General features: G+C 42.8%; 1 protein-coding gene across 6 annotated transcripts in view; it reads left to right on the plus strand.

Moving 5' to 3' along the window:
- Nucleotides 1-14,108, plus strand: part of LOC129834548 (E3 ubiquitin-protein ligase Arkadia-like) — a 44,477-nt gene extending 30,369 nt beyond the window's left edge. For 3 of the 6 annotated variants that reach the window (XM_055899645.1, XM_055899646.1, XM_055899647.1), the window contains exons 5-15: nt 5,897-6,085; nt 6,220-6,572; nt 7,911-8,172; nt 8,904-9,264; nt 9,415-9,540; nt 9,751-9,868; nt 10,345-10,425; nt 10,623-10,718; nt 11,026-11,118; nt 11,609-11,712; nt 12,271-14,108. In XM_055899645.1, coding sequence (XP_055755620.1) covers nt 5,897-6,085; nt 6,220-6,572; nt 7,911-8,172; nt 8,904-9,264; nt 9,415-9,540; nt 9,751-9,868; nt 10,345-10,425; nt 10,623-10,718; nt 11,026-11,118; nt 11,609-11,712; nt 12,271-12,391 — 1,904 coding nt within the window. In that variant the 3' untranslated portion in view covers nt 12,392-14,108. The remainder of the gene's footprint in view (nt 1-5,896; nt 6,086-6,219; nt 6,573-7,910; nt 8,173-8,903; nt 9,265-9,414; nt 9,541-9,750; nt 9,869-10,344; nt 10,426-10,622; nt 10,719-11,025; nt 11,119-11,608; nt 11,713-12,270) is intronic. The other 3 variants (XM_055899648.1, XM_055899649.1, XM_055899650.1) reach the window with 3 other exon arrangements.
- The last annotated feature ends 304 nt before the right edge of the window (nt 14,109-14,412 follow it).

Genomic DNA, 14,412 nt, shown 5'->3' on the forward strand with positions numbered 1-14,412 from the left:
TACTCTTGAGGCAGAAAGACAATAGATCTAGTGATTATATGTGTAAAAATCAATTACATTTGGGAACAGTTTTTTATAGATGCTGCTTACGATAGCCGGACTGTCGCACAGCGTGTGAATGTGGGCGTCCAATACTAGGATTTAGATGAGTTTTAATGCTTTCTTACATGATCCAGCTCAACACTGCGTAGGAGGTTGGGAAATATTACATGTCAAATTAAATACTCTCATTTACACTATTGTTTAATAGGATTAGCTAGCTTCTTCCACACATCTCTCCAAACCTGGGAGCGAGTGGGTGTCGCTAACTTGAAATAAGAATTGTCCTGTCATCACAATTCAATTTGAAATGTTCCCGTAAGCGAGCACTGTTTAATAATGATTCATCTGTATCTTTTCATCAAATGGAGGGATATTAATAGCGACCGTGCCCCTGAGAGCGACTGCTCTTTCATTTGTTGGCTTTTACACATCAACCCAATGCATTTCTGATGCATGTCATTTCATACTGTCAATCCTATCATGTTTGTAACATGATAAGATGTCACAGTAATGCCTGCCACTGGAGCAGTAGCCAGAAGCATGCTCTTCATTGTAAATGTGGAGGCATTAGGCACAATGAATGAAATACACCTGGCAGTATTAAAGCTTATGTGGGTAAAGGGTTTCACTCTGGATTTAGGGGACATACAGCCGACTCCTGATGAGTATAGCCTACATTGAATTACAAAGTCCATTGAAGAGCTGTGTATTTAATCATCCCCAATTCATACTACATCTACTTTGTGCATGACACAAGTAATTTTTCCAACAATTGTTTACAGATAGATTATTTCAATGTATCACTATTCCAGTGGGTCAGAAGTTTGCATACACTAAATTGACTGTGCATTTAAACAGCTTGGAAAATTCCAGAATAGAATGTCATGGCTTTAGAAGCTTCTGAAGAGTCAATTGGAGGTGTACCTGTGGATGTATTTCAAGGCCTACCTTCAAACTCAGTGCTTCTTTGTTTGACATCATGGGAAAATCAAAAGAAATCAGCCAAGACCTCAGAAAAAATTTGGAGACCTCCACAAGTCTGGTTCATCCATGGGAGCAATTTCCAAACGCCTGAAGGTACAACGTTCATCTGTACAAACAATAGTACACAAGTATAAACACCATGGGACCACGCAGCCGTCACACCGCTCAGGAAGGAGACGCGTTCTGTCTCCTAGAGATGAACGTACTTTGGTGCGAAAAGTGCAAATCAATCCCAGAACAGCAGCAAAGGAGCTTGTGAAGATGCAGGAGGAAACGGATACAAAAGTATCTATATCCACAGTAAAACAAGTCCTATATCAACATAACCTGAAAGGCCGCTCGGCAAGGAAGAAACCACTGCTCCAAACCCGCCATAAAAAAAGCCAGACTACGGTTTGCAACTGCACACGTGGACATAGACCGTACTTTTTGGAGAAATGTCCTCTGGTCTGATGAAACAAAAATAGAACTGTTTGGCCATAATAACCATCGTTATGTTTGGAGGAAAAAGGGGGAGGCTTGCAAGCCGAAGAACACCATCCCAACCGTGAAGGACGGGGGTGGCAGCATCATGTTGTGGGGGTGCTTTGCTGCAGGAGGGACTGGTGCACTTCACAAAAAAAGATGGCCTCATGAGGAAGGAAAATTATGTGGATATAGTGAATGCAACATCTCCAGACATCAGTCAGGAAGTTATAGCTTGGTCGCAAATGGGTCTTCCAAATGGACAATGACTCCAAGCATACTTCCAAAGTTGTGGCAAAATTGCTTAAGGACAATGAAGTCAAGGTATTGGAGTGGCCATCACAAAGCCCTGACCTCAATCCCATAGATAATTTGTGGGCAGAACTGAAAAAGTGTGTGTGTGAGCAAGGAGGCCTACAAACCTGACTCAATTACACCAGCTCTGTCAGGAGGAATGGGCCAAAATTCACCCAACTTATTGTGGGAAGCTTGTGGAAGGCTACCTGAAACGTTTGACCCAAGTTAAACAATTTAAAGGCAATACTACCAAATACTAATTGAGTGTATGTAAACTTCTGACCCACTGGGAATGTGATGAAAGAAATAAAAGCTGAAATAAATCGTTCTCTCTACTATTATTCTGACATTTCTTAAAATAAAGTGGTGATCCTAACTGACCTACGACAGGGAATTTTTACTAGGATTAAATGTCAGGAATTGTGAAAAACTGAGTTTAAATGTATTTGACTAAGGTGTATGTAAATTTCCGACTTCAACTGTACATACATTATTCTCACCAGATGTATAGGCTTACTCCAGTTCAGTTCATACATTCATGACAGCCCCAAGCCATTGCATATACACCTTTTAAAAATTACCTGAAATCCCTCCTCTTTAGGAAAGTCCTCCATTAGATATAGCTGTGTTCCTTGTAGTGTCATCTGGGTACTTTGTTTCAGTTTCTCTGTCTAGTTGTTTATTGTTTTTATTTATTTCAATGAAAAGCTAATTATACATTCAATTTATTATTATTATTGTATATCAGGTGTCGACTGACTGTTTTTGCTTAACCATTCCAACATCCTACATATCTCTGGCTAATGGTTATGTTTTCCCAGACCAGTTTGCCCCCTAACCTGAGGCATTAGCAAACCAGACCAAAGCATTAATGTGACTAAGTCCAATTTGGTGCATTTTCTTTTTGGTCTCGCACCGTGTGACTGATAACAGAATAACAGAGCAGTGTGAGATATGAGCCTATTTGCATTTCTTTGGAGGAGGAGGAGAAATTAATTTGTGAGTATGAAAAGCAGATGGAGCGCACACTGTGGAATGCTAATGAGGTCGCTTCTCCCTGGCTGCCAAGCCACTGCAGCCAGTCTACACACCAGGGTTTCCGTTAGCCGGTAATAGCCAGCTTTTGGCCGATTTTAAAAATAAATAAATAGAAAGCAGATAAAATTGCTGTGTGTATAGTAGGCTTACACTGAGTGTCCAAAACGTTAGCACACCTTCTTAATATTCAGTTGCAACCGCTTTTGCCATCAGAACAACCTCAATTTGTCGGGCCATGGACTCTACAAGGTGTCGAAAGCGTTTCACAGTGATGCTGGCCCAAGTTCACTCCAATGCTTCCCACAGTTGTCAAGTTGGCCGGATGTCTTTTGGATGGTGGACCATTCTTGATACACACAGGAAACTGTTCATTGTGAAAAACCCATCAGCGTTGCGGTTCTTGACACAAACCGGTGCGCCTGGCTCCTACTACTATACCCCATTCAAAGCCTTAAATATTTTGTCTTGCCCATTCACCCTCTGAATGGCACACATACACAATCCTTGTCTCAGGGCTTAAAAATCCTTCTTTAACCTGTCTCCTCCCCTTCATCTACACTGATCTGAAGTGGATTTAACAAGTGACATCATAGTTTTCACCTGGATTCACCTGGCCAGTCTTTCATGGAAGGAGCATGTTTTGTTCACTCTGTGTATATTCGTTATGTAGGCATATCTTATTTATCACACGCATACAGATACAGAGCCTTTGATCGGAAAATCTCTCAGAGCGCGAGAGCTGTTGCTACAGCATCTCAAACAGCAAACGAATAGGCAACGGAAGACACGCTTCATCAGCGCGCCACACACCACTTTGCAATTAGCTAGAGGTAGTATGCATTTTGAAAATAGATACTTAATTGTTTTCCCCATTTTGTTGCATTACAACCTGTAATTTAAATAGATTTTTATTTGGATTTCATGTAATGGACATATACAAAATAGTCCAAATTGGTGAAGTGAAATGAAAAAAATTACTTGTTTCAAAAAATGTATAAAAGGAAAAGTGGTGGTGTATTCACCCCCTTTGCTATGAAGCCCCTAAATAAGATCTGGTGCAACCAATTACCTTCAGAAGTCACATAATTAAATTGCACACATGTGGACTTTATTTAACTAAGTGTCACATGATCGGTCACGTGATCTCAGTATATTTACACCTGTTCTGAAAGGCCCCAGAGTCTGTAACACCACTAAGCAAGGGGCACCGCCAAACAAGCGGCACCATGAAGACCAAGGAGCTCTCGAAACAGGTCAGGGACAAAGTTGTGGAGAAGTACAGATCAAGGTTGGGTTATAAAAAAATATCTGAAACTTTGAACATCGGAGTATCTGTCCATAGGACCACTTTAAGCTGTATGCTCCACAGAGCTGGGCTTTACGGAAGAGTGGCAAGTAAAAAGCCATTGCTTAAAGAAAATGAATAAGCAAACACGTTTCGTGTTCGCCAAAAAGCATGTGGGAGACTCCCCAAACATATGGAAGAAGGTACTCTGGTCAGATGAGACTAAAATTTAGCTTTTTGGCCATCAAGGAAACGCTATGTCTGGTGCAAAGCCAACACCTCTCATCACCCCGAGAATACTATTCCCACAGTGAAGCATGGTGGTGGCAGCATCATGCAGGGGTTTCAACCTGTTTCAGGCTTCCAGAGATTTGAGACTGGGACAGAGGTTCACCTTCCAGCATGACAATGACCCTAAGCATACTGCTAAAGCAACACTCGAGTGGTTTAAGGGGAAACATTTAAATGTCTTGGAATGGCCTAGTCAAAGCCCAGACCTTAATCCAATTGAGAATCTGGGGTATGACTTAAAGATTGCTGTATACCAGCGGAACCCATCCAACTTGAAGGAGCTGGAGCAGTTTTTCCTTGAAGAATAGGCAAAAATCACAGTGGCTAGATGTGCCAAGCTTATAGAGACATGCCCCAAGAGTCTTTTAGTGCTGCAAATGGTGGATCTACAAAGTATTTACTTTGGTTGAATAGTTATTTTTCGCTGATGTTTTCTGTTTTGTGGTCTTATTTCTTTTTTGTTTCACAATAAAAAATATTTTGCATCTTCAAAGTGGTAGGCATGTTGTGTAAATCAAATGATACAAACCCCCCAAAATCTATTTTAATTCCAGGTTGTAAGGCAACAAAATAGCAAAAATGCCATGGGGGGTGAATACTTTTGCAAGCCATTGTATGAGGCAAGTCTTAATTTGCTTCAAAGTAGCCTATCCAAAATCAGACCATATCCGTGAAGGCAATCATTTGATATAAACTTTCTTTCATTGTCCGGTAGCCAAAGGCACAATCCTAGTCATATTAGCAAACCATGCAGGTTGTTGCATATTAGATCTCCCCTCTTTCTAAATTTCCGCAATCACGTGCCCTTTTGACAAGTGTTTTCCCGCTAATTGGGTTATGGAACAAACATTCGCACGTTGCTTACTGCCTTGTGCGCATTGCTGCGCAAATTATAGTTTATCAACATTTTAAGCTAAATGTTCTAATCTGTTGCATCAGACTCATTGCTTTGTAACGTTTGTTTTATGTAGCCTAGGCATACTGGTTGTATGAATTTGGGATCTATCGTTCCGCAATTGTCCCAGAGTTTTTGGAATAGGCTATTTCTTTCTCGACAAGCTGACCAATAGAATAGGTCAATGTTCTACTATGGGGGATAGTAGATTGACATAGGCTAGTGATTTTGCTGTTCTTTACTTGTCTTGTTAGCTGAGGAAAAGTAAATGTGGACAGTTATTCTAACCTCTTTAAAGTGCACATCAGAATTTGGTAAGAAGGACTGCACGTTATTGCGTCCTTGATTTGCATGTTCTGTTTTTTTGAATTACCGTAAGTGATTTCTGTCACTCTGAGCACTTTGGGTGGACGCCCGAATAGGTTATGCACCCAATGCGTATGGGTCCGGTAAATTAAAATGCTGCCGGTCAAATGTCCGGCGCCACATTTTCCTGACGGAAACCCTGCTACACACACACATACACAGATGGATATGTGTGCTACATAATAAATTCCCACCTATTTACTCTGTTTACTTGTCTGTCTTCCCTACCTCAGATCTCTCTGTCGTGCCATCCACCTCTGACAGCATTCACCCTCAGACTGTCAGCTCCTCCTCTTCATCCTCCTCTCATCATACCTCTACCTCAGAGCCCCACGATGCTCCGGGCCCCTCCACCAGCTGCCCTGGTCAAGCCCCAGACAGCACGCTGGCACAGGGGCCAAGGGGTACTGCAGGCACGGAGGGTAAGACAGACCATAGACTCTCCAGAAAGCCATGATGTCAACCTTGTGTGCCTTTTATAAGTTTAGTAATCTTCCCTGTGGGTCATCTATGAATAATGATTGAAGCTTAAAGGTGTTTTCCATCTCTCTATCAGATGAGAGCAGACAAGGCTCATCCGGCGTGGCAGGAGAGAGTGGGGGTGCGGCCATGCCCAGGTTACCCTCCTGCTGCCCGCAGCACTCCCCCTGCGGAGGGCCCTCCCCTGGTCACATGACCCTGGGCCATTCCAGCTGTCTGCAGGCCCAGCCCTCCCAGCAGCCGGGCTCCCAGCAGCACAGCCATGCCCACCACTTCCACCACCACCATCACCACATGCCTCAGCACCCACCTCCACCCACTCTGCCCTTTCCTGAGCCCAGCTGCCCCCTAGAGAGGCCCACTGCCCTGCCTGCACCATGCAGAGGGGGAGGGATCAGCAGCAGCAGCTCCACCCAATACCACGACCAGGTAGGCCTGAGCATCAACACCCTGTTATGTTTTTTACATTGTAGCATTGTTGGAGGTTTGGCTGTTATTTCTGCTTCCTGTTTTGGTTTCCCCAACTTTAATATATCGACCAGAGAATTTATGCATTTCTTATAGCAGTAACATTTTATAAATATAGTCCATATTAAAAATTTGATTTCTTAAATCTTGAAAGTATTTTATCATTTTCTTTTTTGCCCCAAATCTATAAAAGTAGGCAAAATGAATAGAATTTGAGGAGATAAAAGGCTGCCTTTTCCTCCCACAATAGCTGGAGATAAATTAGAAATAATTTATAGTTTTAGTAAACTATGTAAGCCATGTTCTCCCTGGCAGATGGCACCATCGCATTCAAATGTATCTTTGACCAAGTCTTTGTGTATCTAAACAAAAGGTTCCTTCAATATCTGCACTAGCCAATTAATCAAATTCAAGGTGATTTAAAAAGGATTAAGAAGAAAAAAATAGAATAGGAACTGAAACAGACAAATAACTGGTATCTTAACAAAAATGTTACAAAGGATCTAGCTGGCAGCCTCCCTTGAAGCCAGATTCACTGCTGAATAGTTAAAATTCTGCTAATTGTTAGGAGCTGCTGAATTGTATTATTTACCATCAAAGTGGAGCAGTGTGTGGTTAAAGTGTAATGAGTTGGGTTGGGGTTGAGAGGGCTGTGTCTGCAGGTCAGGTTAGGGGCTCCCTCCATAGACCTCCGTCTCTCTGTCTTGATACTCTCTGATTCCTACATAATTCATGCAGGGCTGGGGAAAGTATTCAAAACTGGGCCGTCAGGTCTCTACCATGAAAAGGAGGAAGTAGTTGCATGGGTAAAGCAAAATGCTGTGCCCTTTGATGGGCTTGGCCTACATGTAGGTACCGCCCTCAGCTACAGCTCAGAGAAAGGAGACATACTGCCTGAATAAGGTGAATAAGTCATGTTTTATGCATCAGTCTAAATATGATTATTTATTTGAATAATTCAACGAGGGATGGCTGCTACTATGATTTGAAACTCCATCACTTAGATTTCATTTTCTCAGCCGGTTTACTGCAGTCTAGTCTGTAAAGCCTGTTGTCTTGTACTTGTATCTTGTGCTTTGTGCTGGCTGGACCATGAAGCCCTGTGGTTTTAGTTTAGTGTTTTGCTGGTTAGTTATATATTTTGTCACTACAGAGATCAAAGTCAGACAGTAGCACCATAACATCATTCTGGTTCTACTCTCCATACCTCCCTTCCCTGTATCTCTCTCCCCTATTCTTTCCTTTTCATTCCCTTCCTCTCCTCTCCAACCCTCCTATCTCTGTCTCTCCCCTCCCAAGCAGACTCTGCCGGTCGACCTGAGCAACAGTGGCTTGCGGAGCGGCGGGGGCAGCGGGGCCGGTAGTTTCCATGGCACCTCAGCCTTTGACCCGTGCTGCCCAGGCTCCACGTCGCGGCCCACTGCCTACAACTCCCAGAATGCAACGGGGCCAGGGCCCAGCCAGCCCAGCGCAGTGGTGGACTCCTTCAGCTCAGCCATGGTGGCCCAGCCTCAGCCACAGCCACAGCTATCCACCTGCAGGCACTTCATGCACCCCTCCTGTGAGTAGAACTACATCTGGACTAAAAGGGAAATAGCCTTTTATTTTGGGAGGTGATATAATTTTGTGGTTTCTTTTGTTTAAATGTTGATTTGATAGGAAAATGAAATGCTGCAGTAGTAACTATAGTGTATTATTCCCATGCAGAACCTGCATACTACTGTACTAAACACATGAGCCTTTAGGATATATACATACAGTAACTATTACCACCAGACATTGAAAGATTATGCCGACAACAGCACTCTTGAAACCAGTGCTAATAGTAATTAAGAGAAACACCTGATGTTTAATGTGCTAAGTGCTGCGGGTGTGCTACCAAACAGGCCCTGTTAATTGCTGTTTCTCCTCAGAATAGCTCTGTGTGGAATGAGAAGGAGTGTGGTGGGGTTCCCTGGTGCAGCCATATTTAGAGGGATAATAGGAACTGTTTGGCGCACCTGTCTAGTGCCTACACTCTGTCATGTCAGACAGTCATTCCTGATCCATCCCCCTTCTCTCTGCAGTAGGGAGGGAGACAGACAGACAGAGGCTGGGTCTGTCCGGGGTCTCAGGTGGGAGACCTGCTCAGCACAGGGAACTGCCAGGCAGCATGTTTCAGTGAGGAGAGTCATAACTGATGATGATCAGGTGTCATCATTAGGAATGGGACTTAAAGGCGATCTGGTAACGTGTTACTAACTACTTCTCAACTTTCTCCCACCATTCTCACTCTGTCTCTCTGACACCCAGATGCCCCCCTGGCACGCTCCCTGCACCACCAGCCCTCTAACACCTGCCCCCATTCCCATGGTAACCCTCCTCCCCCTCCTCAGCCCACTCCACAGGGTGACTACGTCATCCCCCACCCCATCCATCCCTTCCACACGCCCCTGCCTTCCCACCCCCCTGGCCACGCCGTGCCCCCACCCCCCCCTGCCCCTCTGCCTGCCCACCACCTCACAGGCTCCAGTGCCCCCCAACACCTGCCCACAGAGCACCAGGCCCTGCAGCACCACATGCCCGCGCTGGGGACCTCTGTGCAGAGGCTGCACCAGCACGAGATGCTGCAGAGGATGGAGGTGCAGAGACGCAGGATGATGCAACACCCCACGTGAGTGTAGCCTCTGTCCAACCCGTCTGATGGCAGCAACACAACTGCTAGCACAGACCGTAGCTTCCAATTGTCTGATTACAGGGACAATATTATGGTGTTTTCCATCTCATGTTTATGATACACCTCTCTTTCTTCTCCTTTCTCCAGACGAGCACATGAGCGCCCCCCTCCACACCCCCACAGAATGCACCCCAACTACGGCCATGGCCACCACATCCACGTGCCCCAGACCATGTCATCCCACCCACGACAATCTGAGCAGAGGACTGCATGGTTAGTACCATTTAGAGCAGTGGAGGGCCAGTGCCTTGCGTGTAGGGCCAAGAGTATTATTTTATTTTTTTACCGACGTATATGTGGCCTGCTGTGTGCAAAGGATATAGTCAGTCATGTATGCCCTCATCTTCACTGTTAAAATGGCACCTGTGATGTCAATATCTATGAGGTGAAAAGGACTGTTGTTGGTCTGGTTCTCTTCTGTAGGGAGCTGGGTATCGAGGCTGGAGTGACCGTGGCGCCATATCCTTCAGGACACCTACACCCTCACCTGCCCCACTACCACCCTCCCCCAAGACTGCACCACTTCCCCATCCCCTTCATGGTGGGTGCACGACTGGCACCCTCACTCTAAGCACACGTGCCTACATTATAATAATTTTGAAGTATGGCTTAGATTAATGATGCTAGCCCTCTATTTATAACATCTGTTTTTTCAAGGATGGTTTGTTGGGCCACATGAATAATGCATTGGCAATTAATGGTGGCCCGTAAGGCATTTCAAGTGCATATTCAACATAACCAGCAGCCTGAAATCAATGGATGCCCCTTTGAAAAGATGTTAAAAGTTAATGTACAATGTCAGAAGATATGAAATTGTGAGACTTCTGTGGTTATCAAAAATGCCGTTTTCGGCAATGCTAACCAGACTTTATTCCCAAGTCAAGCAGTGTCAGCAGACTTAGTTGATAATGCTATATATCCCTATATGTGCTAAATGAACTTTAGCCTACAGAAACAAATGACTGTACTCCACTGAAGTGAACATATTTCCATGGAATTGTTTTGCCTCCCTCACAGCACACTGGCATGTCTGAAGTAACCTACCCGCACATTCGCTACATCTCATCCAGAATGACTGGATTTGGACGAACTTATGAGGTAACACTCGATTAGTAAAGATATAGTAACTAGGGCCTGGAGTTTTTCCTGCACATGTCAGGTGGTGAGGAAACACTCCTGGCCCTGGTAATTAGTTATGAAGGCGCTAAGAGCGTGTTATGGCTGTGGCTTATGAGCTGTGTGGAACTGAGTTGGCTCAGTCTCACGTTGGGTTGTTTTCCTGCCCTTTTCCTCAGGATCTGCTGCATTTAGAGGAGAGATTGGGGACTGTGAACCGAGGGGCCTCTCAGGGAACCATAGAGAGGTGCACTTACCCACACAAGTACAAAAAGGTGAGAGCACTCCTATAAAACTGTGTGTGTGTTTCAGAACATATCCTATTTAATGTAGTTTGATGTGATGTATTTTGTGCATGTCTGCACAAGATTTTATTCTGGGACAGAGTGCACACTCGGTGGTTATTTTGTGCTCCTTTCAAAATATGAATGTATTGCTATCATTAAGTCAGATGCTGTAGAAACTAGAAAGTGTCCCTTTCAACCAAAGTTGCAGCCTTTAGAAAACATTGTAGGGAAAGATTCCATCTAGGTTTCCAAATGTATTTAAATAAGTAACCTAATAACCTGCTGCCCAATACAGAAGGTGTTGGAGACTGAGCGAGACATTGACGAACAGTTAACCCCTGAAGCATGGGCAACTATTGGGAAAAATATGCACGCAACCTCCGACTCGGTGAGAAAAAAACAAACAAATTCAATTTGGAAACATGTCTCTGCTCATTTATAGTTGTTAATGGTAGTAGGTTTGGGGGCAAGGGGATTCGGCAGTAGAAACATTTGATAGATTTTTTTTGTTTTATATTTAAAAAAAACAAAAAACATTCCATATTACCTTGATCCATAGGGATGACATGACATGTTTTGTAGCCAGGACAAAATGACCATTCTCTGTGTCCTCATAGGGATATGTGTTCACCCTCATAATGCTTGTACTGTATACAGTAAGCCCTCTATCAGTCATAAAGGATAGTTTATTCACAAGTTGGTTTGTAGCTGTATTGTTTACACCCTGTGAACCCTGAATACATTTATTGTGTTTGACAGTAACCCTCATAGAATGGTCTCAGCCTTCCCTGTTTGTAATACGTCTTTATAATTTGAATAAAAGTTGTCTTTGTGGAAACTGTGGTGCTGTGTATCTATAATGGTGTTTTCATTAACAGAGAAAGCTGCATGGTAAGCAAGAAGAAGATGAGGGGGCGGACGAAGACACAGAGGAGAAATGCACCATCTGTCTGTCAATACTGGAGGAAGGGGAGGATGTCAGGTACAGTTATACTTTACATTTACATTTTGGCCATTTATCAGACGCTTTTGTCCAGAGCGACTTACAGTAGTGAGTGCATACATTCTCGTACTGGTCCCCCGTGGGAATCGAACCCACAACGCTGACGTTGCAAGTGCCATGCTCTACCAACTGAGCCACACGGGACCATACTGTAGCGTGTTTTTTAATGCGGGGCTGTTTTTGTGTGAGAACGACCACTCCTTTCCCACATTTTCTCTTGATATGCCGTGGAGATTTTCTCAACACCCAAAAGTATAGTAATCAGCAGAAAACTCAATCCTTTGAGTGCCTGAAAATGACTGGTCTCAGAGGACATTTCTGGAGCTCAACATATGTGATCAAGTGAGTTTAAGAGTTTCTGCCCTCTGTTGGTGTAATAATGTAGGAACTGTAATGTATGAATGATAATTTTCCATCTTTCAGCAAACCAAATTAAACATTTTATTCATTGTCATTTCATTCCAACTTCACAGGATTTTTTCATTATGAAGATGGAATTCAAAGTCTATGTCTAACAATATATTCTCTCTTCCACAGACGCCTACCTTGTATGCATCTCTTCCATCAACTGTGTGTGGACCAATGGCTCCTCACCAATAAGAAGTGCCCCATCTGCAGAGTGGACATCGAGGCGCAGTTGTCTGCCGTTGAGAGTTGATGCTGTTTTTCTAACAACTCTTTGTTGGAATTTTCTTTATTTGTTGTTTTGTTTGAATTTTTCTTCAGAACTGCAGTCAACCAAAGAGGGCATGAATTACCTGCGCAGATCCACTATGAGAAAATAAAAACATCAGGCTAAAAAAGCGTTGAGCCTAGAGTGCCAGCTATCACACAGTACAATACTGCTAGAATTGACATCTCCATTAAGGATTTAAAATGTTATTGTATTTATAAAGCTTTTATGTAGCTTTTGATTGTTTCCTCGTGTCATATTTTATTTTTATTTGTTTTATTTTTTGCATGGCTCCTCGCAATGCATTTCTTTGCACATATATTGTGGGCTTCTCATAGCCTAACAACTTGCAGGTGAGGATAGCTGCTCTAGTAAAGAAGCATTTCTATATACCTAATGCCTTGCTTTACTAAAGTAGAACGTTAACCTCCATTTAAAAACATTGCAGGACTCATTTTACCGATCATTGTATTGATTAGTTCATGTTTAGACAATGTGGTTTGCTAGTGGAAGACGTTTTATTTCTAAAAGAAGGTAAATCAAGACATTCCTTAATTAGGAAAATATCATGTTAAACTGATCAGCTGCTGTATTCATGTTCACCCAGTATTTCTAGAGTGGGAATAAACTCAAACTTCACCTCACCTCCCAGAAAATGCACATGCGTGTCTTACACCTCTCCTGCACCACCTTGATTTGACTAAACACCATTCACACGTCATCTAATGTATTTTAAGGAAAAAGAAAATGAATGTCACATCTGTTCTTGACTGTTCTTTTTCAATGGAATGATTGTTGAGGTCTGCTGAGGATACAGTCTGTGTTCTGTTTGGATTTCTCCCTCAGACAGGCCCCAGATGGAAAACTGGGTTCTATAAGGGGATCTCAGGCCCACAGATGCAACCAGTTTCACATGAGCCTACAACCTGGGGATATCTGTTGTTTGGAAACTGGGAATGGCGTTGGTTTTTCCTTGCTTTTCGTTTATCCTCCGTTTCTTTTTTCAGAGGGAAATACACAGAGCTCAGCTCAGAATAATAAATAAGTAGCTGATTATTCTTACGTCCCAGATCATTGTTCTTACCCACACTTTCTCTCTCGTCTCTGTCTCTGTCTCTCTGTCTCTGTAGCTGTGCAGCAGCAATTTCTCTTTGCTGCCATTGAAAAGATAACACTAATATTATTCTCGACTTGCTAACTTGCATATACTTGCACAGGAGAGAACAGACAGGAGTGTTGTATAGAGAGTGCGCTGAGGCCATGTATTTCCACTCTGATTGCTGAGTTTTGGAAAAAATAAATAATTTTGAATGGAGTGTTGGAATGCAGTACTTATGGCAGGTATCCATGCATTCATAGACTTAATGGCACCGGGATGATATTCCATGGGATTTATATTAGTTTTAAAATAATATTAATAAAGTTAGAACTCTTTCCTGTGTCTGTTTATTTGTGCCTTACCGTTCACCTATGCATGTTAGTCCATATTTCACAACTGCACATTCAGAGGGATCTACTGACAAAAATATTGTTAACACTTGGTATTCACACCCCTAGACTTTTTCCAAATGTGGTAAAGCTTGAATTTAAAATGTATTACATTTAGATTTGCTTGTCATTGGCCTCCACACAATATCCCATAATGTTAAAGTGGAATGAATTAAGTTTTTTTTTACTAATGAATTAAAAATGAAAAGCTGAAGTGTTTTGAGTCAATAAGTATTCAACTCTTTTGTTATGGAACGCCTAAATTCCATGAGTAAAAATGTGCTTAAGTCACATAAGTTGCATGGACTCTGTGTGCAATTCTAGTGTTAATATGATTTTTGAATGACTACCTCATCTCTGTACTCCACACATACAATTATCTGTAAGGTCCCTTAGTTGAGCAGTGAATTTCAACCACAAAGACCAGGGAAGTTGACTGAGTGAAAAGAAGTCTGTACAGAATAAAAATATTCCAAAACATGCATCCTGTTTGCAACAAGGCACTAAATTAATACTGC

The sequence above is a fragment of the Salvelinus fontinalis genome, chromosome 35 (genome assembly GCF_029448725.1).
Source record: "Salvelinus fontinalis isolate EN_2023a chromosome 35, ASM2944872v1, whole genome shotgun sequence".
In the NCBI taxonomy this organism is placed as follows: domain Eukaryota; kingdom Metazoa; phylum Chordata; class Actinopteri; order Salmoniformes; family Salmonidae; genus Salvelinus; species Salvelinus fontinalis.